The sequence below is a fragment of the Pteropus vampyrus genome, unplaced genomic scaffold (genome assembly GCF_000151845.1).
Source record: "Pteropus vampyrus isolate Shadow unplaced genomic scaffold, Pvam_2.0 Scaffold138, whole genome shotgun sequence".
NCBI classification, from domain to species: Eukaryota; Metazoa; Chordata; class Mammalia; order Chiroptera; family Pteropodidae; genus Pteropus; species Pteropus vampyrus.
The window spans coordinates 1398395-1411997 of record NW_011888919.1 but is presented as its reverse complement, the minus strand read 5'-3'; the positions used below and the strand labels follow the sequence as shown (position 1 = coordinate 1411997).

General features: G+C 38.9%; 1 protein-coding gene across 1 annotated transcript in view; it reads left to right on the top strand.

Moving 5' to 3' along the window:
• The window catches only part of BLOC1S3 (biogenesis of lysosomal organelles complex 1 subunit 3), a 32552-nt gene extending 26238 nt beyond the window's left edge, over positions 1-6314 (top strand). The window contains exon 4 of the mRNA XM_011368084.2: positions 6196-6314. Coding sequence (XP_011366386.1) covers positions 6196-6314 — 119 coding nt within the window. The remainder of the gene's footprint in view (positions 1-6195) is intronic.
• Positions 6315-13603: the final 7289 nt, after the last annotated feature.

The window sequence follows — 13603 nt, the reverse complement described above, 5'->3', positions numbered from 1 at the left end:
TTTTCCTGCTTGGTTAAGTGAATGCCTAAATATATTTATTCTTTTTGATGCTGTTATAAATGAAATTGTTTTCATAATGTCCCTTTTGGATTGTTTGTTATTAGTGTATAGAAATGAAACTGATTTTTTTTTTTGGTGATGATTTTTGTATTCTACTACTTTACAAATTTATTTATTTATTCTCACTTTTCTGTAGAATCCTTAAGATTTTCTACATATAAGATCATATCATCTGTGAACAGATAGTTTTACTTCTTTTTCTACAATTTGGATGCCTTTGACATCTTTTTCTTGCCTAATCAGGCTAGAACTGCTAATAATTTGTTGAAAAGAAATGGCATGATGTTAGCTGTGGGCTTTTCATGTTTATTATTGTATCTTTATTAGGTTGAGGTTGTTTCCTACTATTCCTAGTTCGTTGAGTGTTTTAATCATGAAAGGGTGTTAAATTTTGTCAAATGCTTTTTCTGTACCAATTGAGATGATCGTGTGGGGTTTTCCCCTTTATTTTGTTAATGTGTTGCATTATGTTCATCGATTTTCATGTCACACCATCTTCGCATTCTAGGAATAAATCCCACATGGTGTATGATCCTCTTAATATGCTGCTGAATTCAGTTTGCTAATAACTTGTTGAGGATTTTTGCATCAAGGTTCATAAGAGATATTGGTCTGTAGAGTTCTTTTCTTGTAGTGTCTTTGGCTTTGGTATCAGGGCAACGGCTGGCCTCATAGAATGAGTTAGGAAGTGTTCCCTCCTCTTCGACTTTATGGAAGAGTTTGAGACGGTCTGGCTTTAGTTCTTCTTTAAATGTTTGGTAGAATTAATCAGCCATACCATCTGTCCACAGGTTTCCTTTCTTGAGAAGTTTTTGATTATTGATTTAATTTCCTTACTAGTTATGGGTCTACTCAGGTTTTCTATTTCATCCTGATTCAATTGTAGTAGGTTTTGTGTTTCTAGGAATTTGTCCATTTTATCTAGATTATCTAGTTTGTTGATGTACAATTGCTCATAGTGCTCTCTATAATTCTTTTTATTTCGGTAGAATCAGTAATAATGTCTCACTTTCATTTATGATTTTAGTAATTTCAATGATTTTTTTTTCTTAATCTAGATAAACATCAACTTTGTTAATCTTTTCAAAGAACCAACTTTTGGTTTCATCGATTTTCTTGATTTTTTCTATTTTCTATTTTATTTTTTTCTGCTCTAAGCTTTATTATTTATTTTCTTCTGTTAGCTTTTTAAAATTTTTTATTTTATTAGTTTCAAATATACAGTACATGGCTTGGACATTTATATAGTTTATAAAACGATCCCCCAATTGATCTCTTCTGTTAGCTTCGAGTTTAGTTTGTTCTTCTTTTTCTAGTTCCTTAAGTTATAGAGTTAAGCTGTTGATTCGAGATTTTTCTTTTCTTTTTTAAAGTAAGCATTTAGAGCAATAAATTTCCCCCTGAGCACCGCTTTCACTGTATCTTATACATTTTGGTATTCTGTGTTTTCATTTTCATTTGTCTCTAAGTATTTTTAAATTTCCTTCGTGATTTCTTCTTTGACTCATTGCTTTTTAAGAGTTGTAGAGTTCTTTATATATTATGATGTTAATCCCTTATCAAATGTATAATTCGCAAAGATTTTCTGCCACTTTGTGAGTTGCCTTTTCCCTCTGTTGATAATGGCTTTTAATGTACTAACGTTTTTAATTTTGGTGAAGTACAGTTTATCTATTTTTTCTTTTGGCGTCACGTCCAATAAATTTTTGCCAAACCCAATGTCATGAAGTTTTTCCCCTCTTTTCTTTTAAGAGTGTTATAATTTTAGCTTTTGCATTTAGGGCTTTGATCCATTTTAAGTTTTTTGTATATGGTGTTTTGCTTCATATATTGTGGGGCTCTTTCGTTGGGTCTGTATAACTTTATAATTGCTATATCTTCTTGCTGCATTGAACTTTTAAAAAATATAATGCCCTTGTCTTTTGTAATCTTTTGACAACCTAATGTCTATTTTGTATGACAATAAGATAGCCACCACTGCTCTCTTTTTGCATGGAATACATATTTTCTAACTTTTTACTTTAAGTATCTTTGTGTCTTTGTTTCTAAAGTGAATCTCTTGTAGACAGCATAGAGCTAGGTGATGTTTTAAAATCCAATATGTCAATCTCTGTCTTTTAATAGAAAGTTTAATACATTTGTAAAAAATAAATAAATAAAAAGTAAGAAAAGATTTACTCCTGCTGTTTAGCTATTTTTTTTGTTGTTGTTTTATTTTCCCCTTCTATATCTACTAACTTTTAAAAAATTTAGTTGATTTTCCTAGTGTACCACTTTGATTCCCTTCTTTCCTTTTCTGTATATTTTTAGTTGTTTTCTTAGTCATTACTTTGGGTGTCCCAAGTAACATCTTAAACTTATAACAAACTAGTTTTAATCATATTGGCGTGTTTTCGATGGTTTACAAACACTCTGCTCTTACACGTATCCATCCCTCCTTGTTTATATTATTATTGTCACAGGTTATATCTTCATACATTGCATGCCAATTACCACAGCTAGTGTAAATTTACAGTGATTGTTTTATACGTTTACCTTTTACATGGAAAAAAATAGGAGTTACAAACCAAAAGTAAAATAATGCTGGCTTTTCTATTTACCTATGTAGGTATCTTAATCTGTTCTGCACCCTCCATGTCATCTTATGGCTTTGAGTTGTTTTCTAGTATTTTTAAAATTTCAGCCTGAAGGACTCTCTTTAGCATTTCTTGTAGGGCAGGTCACCATAAAAGCTAGGACACATTTTGAACTGAATGATTATGGTTCCTTACAGAGAACCATAAAACATAACTGAGAGGAATTTTAAGACCTAAATTAAAAGAGGGATATACTTGTACCTCTATTGCATACCGTATACATCATTCAGCAGTTTCGGTGTTGTAAAGGACCCCTCACAGGTTCAACGCAATCTCAGACAGAATCCCACCAGATTCTTTTGCATAAACTGACAAACTGATTGTCAAATTTATACAGAAATGCAAAGGGCCAAGAATAGTCAAGAACATCTTGAAGAAAAACTCCACCAGATAATAAGAATGATTATACAGCTACAGTAAATAAGACAGTGTGACATTGGTACTATGGCAGAGGAACGGACCAAGTGGAACAGAATAGAGTCTAGAAATAGATTCACACATATACAGACACTGAAATTATGACAAGATCGTATTACAGAACGGTGGGAGGAAAGATTATCTTTCGATAAATCGAGCAAAGATATGCATAAGTGAAACCTGTCCCCTACCTCACGCCCTGCACAGAAATCATTTCCACTTGTATGGTGGATCCAGATATGAAGTTGGACTGGCAAAGCATAAAACTTTAGCTAATTTATAAGAATGTCTCCATGACTATAGAGTTGGGAAAGATCACCACCCCCAGCTTTATTTAAATATAATTGACACATAACGTTGTGTAAGTTTAAGTATACAACGCGATGACGTGCTACACGAATATATTGTGAAATGATTACCACAATAAGGTTAGTTAACACATGCATCACCTCTCATAATTATTATTGGGAAAGACTTCTTCAGTGAGAAACGAAAAACACAAAACATGAAGGAAGAGAACAATAAACTAGATTACATTAACATTAAAAGTCCTTATTAATCCGAAGACACAAATAAGCCAGTGAAAGGCAAGCCACAGAGAGGGAGAAGGTATTTGCAGCACCCAAAACCAACAAGGAGCTTGTATTTAGGGGGAAAATTAGACATATAATCTTTTAAAAATGCGAACAACCCAGTTGAAAAGTGGGAGCCAGATTCGAATAGGCGTTCAGATCTACAAAAGAGAAAACCCGAATGGCCAGCGAACATATGAACAAGTATTCAACCTCATTTTTATTAGGAAATTACAGATTCAAACCGGAGTGAGATACGACTACACGGCCACCAAAATGGTTAACACTAAAAGTATTGGCAGTCCCAAGTGTTGCTGGGATGTGGAATGACTAGAATTCTGAAGCTTTGCCAGTGCGCATATAGTTTTGGGGAAACTGGCCAGGAGCTCCTAAGGTTGGAAATACGCACACTCTGGTCCCCTCTATTTCACTCCTGTTGTACATGAGTGCACACGCGCTCCAAAGACATATCCGGGATCATCCCTAGATAAATTATTTGTGATAGCCCCAAAATGGACACAAGCTCCATGTCAGCCAATAGCCGGTGAGACAATTAAAGCATGGCATGTTCATAGAATGAAAAGTTATAGCAAAGAACGTGAATGAACTGCTGCTTCACATGGCATGGATGAATCGTGTTTAAATGTTTAAACATAATGTCTAGCAGACGAAGCCAGAGAGAAAGGGTACATACCGTATGAATCCACTTATATGAAGTTCAGAACTGGACTATTCTGGAGCACATTAGAGGCTAAGATGGTGGTTACCTGGAGAGGAAGCAAGGGTTATGGCTGCGAAGGTGGGAGAATCTGGGAAACTGTCGGTTTTTTATTTCTTCACAAGGGTAGAGGTTAAAAAGTTGTATTCATTTTGACGCTAAAATTTTATGCACTTTGATACGTGTATGGGAAAGTTTTATTTAAAAAGTCTACGGGTCAAAAAAATCCAGAGGGAGAAGTTTTTGAAATGAAGGTGAAAATCTCTCTTCTCCCTCCAAACCATTCCCTCTAAGTGACCTCCAATTAAAACGTGGTAGGTGTGTTTTTTCCTCTATGCATATGGAAGCGTGTATGTGTCATTTTTATCGGGACGGGAGGCAGCCTACTGTTCTGCACTGTAGCTGCCATATATTCTAGGGCTCATTCTAATCAGAAGAAATCGCTGACCCATGCTTTTTACTTGCTGCACAGTCAAGCGTCCTCTGGCTACACTGTACTGACTTAGTCTTTCCACCACTGATGAGCATTCAAGATGTTTCCTATTATGTGACTACAAATAGTATTGCAACCAATATCTTTGGACAGATTCGTTTCCCACATGTGTATCTTGGAAAGGAATAAATGTCCAGAGGTGGAGTTGATGGATCAAAGGGCATGCACATTTTAAATTCTAGTATGTGCTACTTAAAAAAAAAAAAAAGTATTCTATGTTAAAAGTAAGCTAGAAAAAAAGAGAAGGTGAGAGTCGAAGCAGGGCTGGTAAAGGGAAGGACTGATGGTTCCGTTTTCTTCCTCCAGAGACTCTCCGATCTTATAAACTGCAACATTATGTCTGTGGCCCAGGTGAGACTGGGCTAGGAGGGGCTAAGTCCAAAGTCAGCATATCTCTGACCACTCTGGGTGGTCGCCAGCATCCCCCTGGACTGGGCCCGGTGTGGAGGAGGTGCTAGGGGAATAGTCCCCAGAGGAAGGTCGGGGGATGGGAGTGAACGTGAGGAGCAGGGCGCAGGTGAAAGGACCGGAAAGGGAGAGACCGGGCCCTCCCCACCCTTCTCCACAGATGGCCGCAAGCGTCCTGCCCCAGATGGTCTCCAGGTAAGAGGCAGCCTCTCTCTCTTCCACTCCGGATCCTCCCCTTCGCACCTCCAGGCTTTTCCCACCCACGTTTCCAATTCTTCCTTGTCCCTCTGCCATTTCTCAGATTAGGGCACGGCTCAGGCGTGGAGGTGGGGGAATCACCTGCATCCTCTCTTCCCCACTTTCCAACTAATGCTTCCTCCTCCAGGAGCAAAGGCATCATCGTCAACATCTCTTCAGTGACTGACAGGCAATCCTGTCCGTCTTTATCAGCGTACTCAGCTTCTAAGGTTCCCCAGGCCCGACAGACTCTGGGAGAGGGCTGTCCTGCCACGCTGAGATTCCTGCCGTAGTCCTGAGTGTGCGCACGCCCCTGTGTATGTGGGAAAGGGGCGGGGGGCAGATGGGCCACCCGAGTCTGGGGTTAATAGGTCAGACAGACATCCGGGGCGCAGTCCAGTGGATAAGGCAGATTTTTTTTTTTTTTTTAAGAGAAGCAGAGGTTCAGAGACTAGAGAACACGTGAGGGGGGAAGGACATGAGACTGGCCCAGCTGGAAGGAGAGCAGGTGTGTGGGGACAGAGGGAGGGCTTGGAACACGGAAGCATTTAGGTGTTAAGGTGAGGACCTGGGCTGGGAGCCCTGGGGCCTTCTGGAGCCACAGGGTGTTAGGGGGCTCGCGGGCCCGAGACCCTGCCTCTCCTTCCTCCACAGGCCTTTGTGCGAAGCTTCTCGAGGGCAGTGGGCGCAGAGTACTCCTCTCGCGGGGCAACGTCCAGGTGCTTGACCGCGGGGGCGGGGCTCATAAGGGCGGTGGCAAGAGTGGCAGCTGAAAGGGGAGGGGCTCTGGCGGGGGCCAGGAACTTCGAGACGGGGAGGCTCACAGGGTTGGTAGGGATCAGGAACGTCAAAGAGGACGGTGACTCAGAAAGGCGTTAGTGGAGCAGCCTCGGAAGCGGTGGGTTGTCGCAGGGGGGCGTGGCCTTTTGATGGGGCGTGGCCCAGAAGGTGGTGCAGGGGCGTGGCCTCGATGGGGGCGTGACCTGGAACGTGGCCTGAGGGCGAGGTCTAGAAGGGAGGGCTGGCTCTCTGAGACCCCAGTGGGAGAGCAGCGACTGGGTGGGACTCTGGGATTTTCAGAGAGGACCTGGGAGCCTAGGCTAGGGTGGAAAGCGAGTTCTTTCCTTTACTCCCCTTCCTTCCTGCAGACAGTGAGACTCTTCTTGGTCCACACAAATATGAGCCCTCCAGTGAAATCTCGACTGCCCATGGTGAATCCTGAAGATTCTGATGGGCAGGCATTGGACACCCTTGGCCTCACCATCCAGACCCTGGGTGCCTCAGCCAGGCTGTGCTGGTGCCTTCATGCGCCAACTATAGGCACAGAGAAGATGGGACACTCCCTGGTCCAGAAGCAGGGAGATGTCCAGATGATGGGAGGGTCCCCACCCTGAGTGGGGAGACAGGAGAAGAGAAGGGGACCCAAGGGTGGGGCGTATCTTGATTCCTGGTACTTCTTCCCAGGCTGTTCTGCAGGCTCTCTTCATTCTCCATTGGTTTTTCTCTCAGTCTCTGGGGAGTGAAGTTTTTATCTCTGTTGGACAATACTGTGGTAAAAGCAAAGCCCTCTGATAAAAGGCCTTGAAGAGGCCTGGCCGCTTGTCTCGCCCCTCCCCCACCCCTCCATAATCCCGGGCCAGGGCTGTGGATGTTAGCCAAGATGTCCCACACGTGGGAATAGACGGATGAGCAGACCAGTGGGACAGAATTGGACCTCCGAATACCTGGGTATTTAGTGGTAACTGTGGCATCTCGAACCTCTGGACTATGGAGTTTTTAAAATGTGCCACTGAGACAATTAGCCATTTGGAAGGGAAAGAACAATTCCCCCCCGTTTTAATTTTTTTTTTTTTTTTCCCCCGTTTTTTTTTTAATTATTTTTGGCGTTGTTGTTCCCAAACTTGATCCCCTTGGAACCCCTTCCTTCTTCCCCTTTTAAGGGGGGATTTTTTTGTTTTTTGGTTTTTTTTTGGTTAAAATTATTTTTAAAATTGGGGCCCCCCCCGTGTGTGTGTTTGTGTGTGTATAAATCGGATCCATTCCTCCCACCACCATGCACCTGCATAAGTAAATCTGAAATCCCATGTAAAAATGGAAACTCAACAACTAGAAGAATACATAAACGAATTATTTTTTATCTTGGGAGTAGGAGAACCTTTCTCATTGATACAGCAAATTAAAATCAACAACAAAAAGAATCACTAACAAATATTGAACTCTAGTTAATGATATGCAGGCCAAATAGTTTAGAGATAGTGTTCTGATGTCTTTGACATGCACTGAAAAGTTAGATGAATTAGATAAATGGAGGGAGGGATGGATAGAGTGGGTAGAAATATGATGAGTATGGTAAATAGTAGTAATAGAATCTAAGTGGAGACACATGGGTGTTCACTGTCCACTTTTTCAACTTTTTTGTATGTTTGAAATTTTTCATGATAAAAGATTGGGGGAAATCCAGGAGCAATAAAATAAAATTTAGAAATAAAACTACCTAAGCATATTTAAAAAGTACCTAAGATGATTCCATAAGCAAAGTAAAAATGTGACAATCTCAGAGGAAATATTTACAACTTACATCACGCACAAAATGTTTCTCTCCTTAATATGTAAGAAAAAGCCAAAAATCCAATGTTTTCAAATGTTTGAAAGAAATGAACAGAAAGTTCACAGAAACAAATACAAACAGTCCTTAAATATATAGAAAGAAGCTTAACTTCTCTCATAATTAAGAATAACACCAATTAAAGTAACTCTGAAGTAGCATTTCTCACCTATGAAATTGGCAAAAAATGCATAAGCTGAAAAACACTCTCATGCATTGCTAGTGAATATTCAAAATGCCTCCATGGGGAGCATTTTGACAACAGCTAACAAAACAACATAAGTGTTTACTCTCATAACTAGCAATACAACTTTCTAGATATACCTCAAAGACCTCCCTTCATGGCTAGAGTAATCAGGGGTGAGAAAAACCTCATCTTGGGGGTCAAGTTCTATACTTTTGAAGAATAGAAAGGAAGTCCTTGTCTCTCGAATTGGTGGGACTATTTTTAACTTTCTCTTCTGCATATTTTTAAACCAATAAAAGTTACAAGACTAGTATCTGTGTACTCACCACCTCGATTCACAGCCCATTAATATTTGCTTAATTTGCTTTTATGTGATGACGATGATGATGATGATGAATGGACCATTTGAAAGTAAGTCGAGACATCATGACCCTTTACCCCTAAAAGCTTTAGCAAGTGATACCTAAGAACAAAGGCATTATCCTAATGACAACAAGGCAGGGATTGAATGTAGGAATTTGTCATTGTTAATGCATGGTTTATCTTCAAATTTTCCAATTGTCACAATAATATCTTTTTTAGAAATGTTTTTTCCTGATGGGGTTTCGATCCAGGATCATGTCTTGCATTTAGTTGTCATGTTTCTTTAGTCTTCTTTAACCTACGACAGTTCCTTATCTTTTTTTGTACTCCGCGGTATTAACATTTTTGAGGCAGAAATATTTTGAAGTTGAAAAACACTGTGTTTTGTGAGGTAAGGGATTTATTCTAGGAATAAGATCTTACATAATTTCAGGCAATGGTGGAAAAAGAAGGTCCAGAGAGTGGGGATGAGGGATCACTGGGAAATCACCAACCAGCCCTTTCAAAGCACTGCTGCAGGTAGATAAGTCAGAGCTCTCAGGAGGAACCTGGTAAGTCATTATATCCAGCTGCCAGAGTGGGATCACCAGGGACAGCTGGTGAGGAAGTCTAGGGAAAGCTGTTGCTTCTGTACCCAGGGGTGGGCCTGGGATCACTGTTGGTCAGCAGCAAGGCAGAAGAGATGAGTACAGAGTAAGGAGAAAACAAGGTCCTGTACTTTTTACCTCTGTCTCTCTCTCTGTGTCTGTCTGTCTGTCTGTCTGTCTGTCTGTCTGTCTCTCTCTCTCTCTCTCTCTCTCTCTCTCTCTCTCTCTCTTTCTCTTTCTTTCCAGAGAAGAGTGAGAGCAAGCTGGAACCTACTGGCACACCTACATTTGTGTCTTGCCACATCTAAATAGAACAGTCACCCAAGAGCAATACCCATGTTTCACTTCTTCCTTTGAATTTTTATGCTAATTTTCGCTCTTGGCCAACTCTAACCCAGAACTGTACAGGGAAAGGGAAAGGTAGGTCCAGCTCAGCCCAGTTGACAAACTACAAAGCCACCATAAAAGTATGCCCTGTTTTCTCTATTCCTCAGAAGAATTTCTGCGAGATTAGTATTCCTTCTTTAAATGTTTGGAAGGTTTCACCAGTGGGAACATCTGGATTTTTATGGAATAGCTTTTAATTATGTGTTAAATTTCTTTGATAGCTATAGGACTATTCAGATTTTCAGTTTCTTCTTAGGTCTGTTGCAATGACTTTTATTTTTCAAAGAATTTATCCACTTCATTTGAATTTTCAAATGTATTGATATGAAGTGGTTCATTATACCCTTGGTTGCTTTTTTCATGCCTGTAGGATCTATAGTGATGTCTCATTTTGATTCCTGATATGGGTGATTTGTTTTCTCTCTTTTTTTTTTCCAAGGGTCTTGATAGGGATTTGTTCATTATATTAATCTTTTAAAAAGATTTTTATTAAAATATAGCTAACATGCAATATTGTATTAGTTTTAAGTATATACCATCATTATTTAACTATGACTCTTTTAAATAAGCAACTTAGCTTGTTGATTTTGATATTGTATGTTTTCTATTTCCCTGATTTCTGTTCTTACTGATATTGTAGTTTCTACTTTGTTTTTAAAATATTCTTTTTCTACCTTTTTAGATATTCGATTTAAAATTTTACTTTTCTAATATGTGCATCAAAGCTATACATTTCCCTCTGAATATAAAGTTTAAAGTATCCGCAAATTTTGCTACATTACATTTTTACTGTTCTTCAGTTAAAAGTAATTCCTTATTCCCATTTTTAGTTCTTCTTTGACTCACAGATTTAGAAGTATGTTGCTTAATTTCCAAACATGGAAATATTCTGTTTATCTAACTATGATAGTCCTCTAGTTTAATTCAAAAGTGATTGAAGAATATATACTATATATTTTCATCCCTTGAAAATTTTAGTATATATGCCGCCAAAGCGAGCACTTCCTTGAAAATTTTAAAGGCTTGATTACCCAGAATATGGTCATTTTGGTCAATGGACCTTATGGAATGCTTTTCTTCATCTCTGATAACTTTGCTTGCAATAAAGTCTACTGTGTCTGAAATTAATATAGGCAGATCTACTGACAACAAATTCTCTGTTTTTATTCGTCTGAGAAAGTCCTTATTTCTCCTTTACCTTTGAAGGATAATTTTGCAGGGTTTTTTTTCCCCTCGCAACAGTTTAAATATTTCACTCTACTTTCTTATTGCTTGCATGATTTCTAAAGAAAAGTCAGGTGCTGTTTTCATTTGTGTTCCTCTGTGGGTAAGCTGGTTTTTTTTTTTTTTTCCTTCTGGCTTTTTTTGGGAGATTTTCCCTTTGTCTTTGATTTTCTGTAATTTGAAAATGATATGCTTCAGTGCCTTTTATTTTTTGGCATTTATTTTGCTTGGTGTTCTCTGAGCTTCCTGGATCTGTAGTTTGGTGTCTGACATTAATTGGAGGGAAATTCTCAGTTATTGTTTCAAAGACTTCTTCTGTTCCTTTCTCTCTGTCCGTCTGGAATTCACATTATGCATATGTTACACCTTTTGTAGGTGCCCCACAGGCCTTGGGTGTCCTGTTCTGTTTTTTTTCTTTTCAGTCTTTGTTCTCTTTGATTTTCAGTTTTGAAGGTTCCTACTGAGAGACCCTCAAACTCAGAGATTCTTTCCTCAACTGTGCTCACTAATAAGCCCATCAAAGACATTCTTCATTTTTGTTAGTGTTTTTGATCTCCAGCATTGCTTTTTGGTTCTTAGGATTTTCATCTCTTTGCTTATATTACTCATCTGTTCTTGCATGCAGTCTACTTTATTCATTAGAGGAAATTAGTATACTAATCATAGTTGTTTTAAATTCCAGTTCTGGAATTCCAGTCCCGCCATGTCTAATTCTGATGCTCCTCTGTCTCTTCAAATTGTGTTTTGGTATGCCCTGTGATTTTTCATAGCCAGACGTGATGTACTGGGTAAAAGGAACTAAATAGCCTTCTAGGAAAGCGGTGAGGAGGTGTGTGTGGGGAGGGGAAGCATTCTATATTCCTACAATTAGGTGTCAGTCTTTTAGTGAGCTTATGCCTCTAGACTGTGAACTTCACAAGTGTCTTTAACTTTTTTTCTTCCTCTTGTGTAGGAGAGGATGGCTAGTGTGGGCTGGGGCTGGGTATTTCCCTTCCTTGAATCAATTATCCTCCGATGGTACTCCAGCAGGTGAGGCTCTGCTTAATTAGTTTCTCCTGAGGGCAGACCTGGTTAAAAACAGAGCTTCCCCCACTCCCTGCCAGAGCACAAGGAGATTTCTCTCTAGTATTTACCGTGAGAATCTGCTTGAACTCCTGGAGGTAAATCTCACAAAATTGTGTGTGCGTGTGTGTGTGTGTATTGCGGGGGGTGGGTCCTCCTGTGACTGGCTCCTTCTGGTGTTTTTAACTCTTAGAGTTGTCTACACGGAGCTTCCAGCAATTCACCAATAACAGTTCTGGTTTTCCTGCCCTGACACCGGTTCCCGTTTCTGCTTGGGAGTTTCCGCTCTGGTAAATTTATTCCCTGTACATATTCATTTTGAGGTAATTTTTGTGTGTGGTGTGTTAGGTTCAGTTCGGTTCATGCAAATATCCAGTTGTTTCCAGCACCATTTCTTTAAACATCTATCTTTTCCTCCCATAGAATTACACTGACTAAATGGGTCCAGTTTGGGGGCTCTCTATTCTGTTTGTGTGATATATGTATGTCCTTACGCCAATAGCACACTGTAGCTTTATGGAAACTCATAAAATCAGCTAGTAAAACCCTCCGTCTTTGCTATTCCAAGTCCTTGAATTTCTGTATAAACTTTAGAATCAGCTTATCCTTTTCCACAAGAAGTGTTTGCTGGGATTTTGTTTGGTTTTATTTCTGGACCCTTTATTCTGTACCATTGATCAATTTGTCTTTCTTCCGATAACGTACTGTTTGATTACCATGGTTGTATAATAAATCTTGAAATCAGATAGTGTTAGCTTTGCAACTTTGTTGTTTTTTTGAAAGTTGTCTTGGCCCTTCCTGGTCCTTTGCATCAACATGTGAATTTGAGAATGAGCTTATCAATTTCTATCAAAAAAAAAAAGATTGCTGGGATTTTAATTGGGATGGCATTTAATCTGTAGGTAAATTTGAGGAGAATTGACATCTTAACCATATAAGCCTTCCAATTCATAAATGTGGTTTATTTCTCCATTTATTTAGTTTCTCATAAATTTTCTCATCAGTGTTTTGTTGTTTTCAGTGCCCACATCCTGCACATATTTTGTTAGCTTTGTATGTAGTTTACATCTTGTGATGATGTTGTAAATGATATTTTTAAATCTTATGTTCCAATGGTTTATGGGTAGTATCTAGAAATGCAATTAATTTTTTATGTTGACCTTGTGTTTTACAATCTTGTTAAAATCCATTACTAGGATTAGTACTCCTTTTCTAGAGTTCTTAGGATTTTCTATGTACATAATCGTATTATCTACAAATAAAGAGAATTTTACTTCTTCTTTTTCGATCGATTACCTTTTATTTCCTTTTTCTTGCCTTATTGCCCTGGCTAGGATCTCCATTATAATATCAAATAAAAGTGGTGACAGAAGACTTTCTTATCCCGTTCCTGATCCTGGAGGCAGTGTTTAGTCTTTCACTATTCAACATTAGTGGAGGTCTTTGTAGATGCCTTTTATTAAGTTGAGAAAGTTTCATTCTATTTCTAGTTTGCCAAGAATTTTTATTATGAAGGTGTGTCGAATTAGATCAAATAATTTTCTTCATTTATTGAGATGATACGATTTCTCTCCAAAATTTTATTAAATGTGGTGAATTTCATTGGTAGATTCATGGTAGTAAATACACCTCGCAGTCTGGAATAAA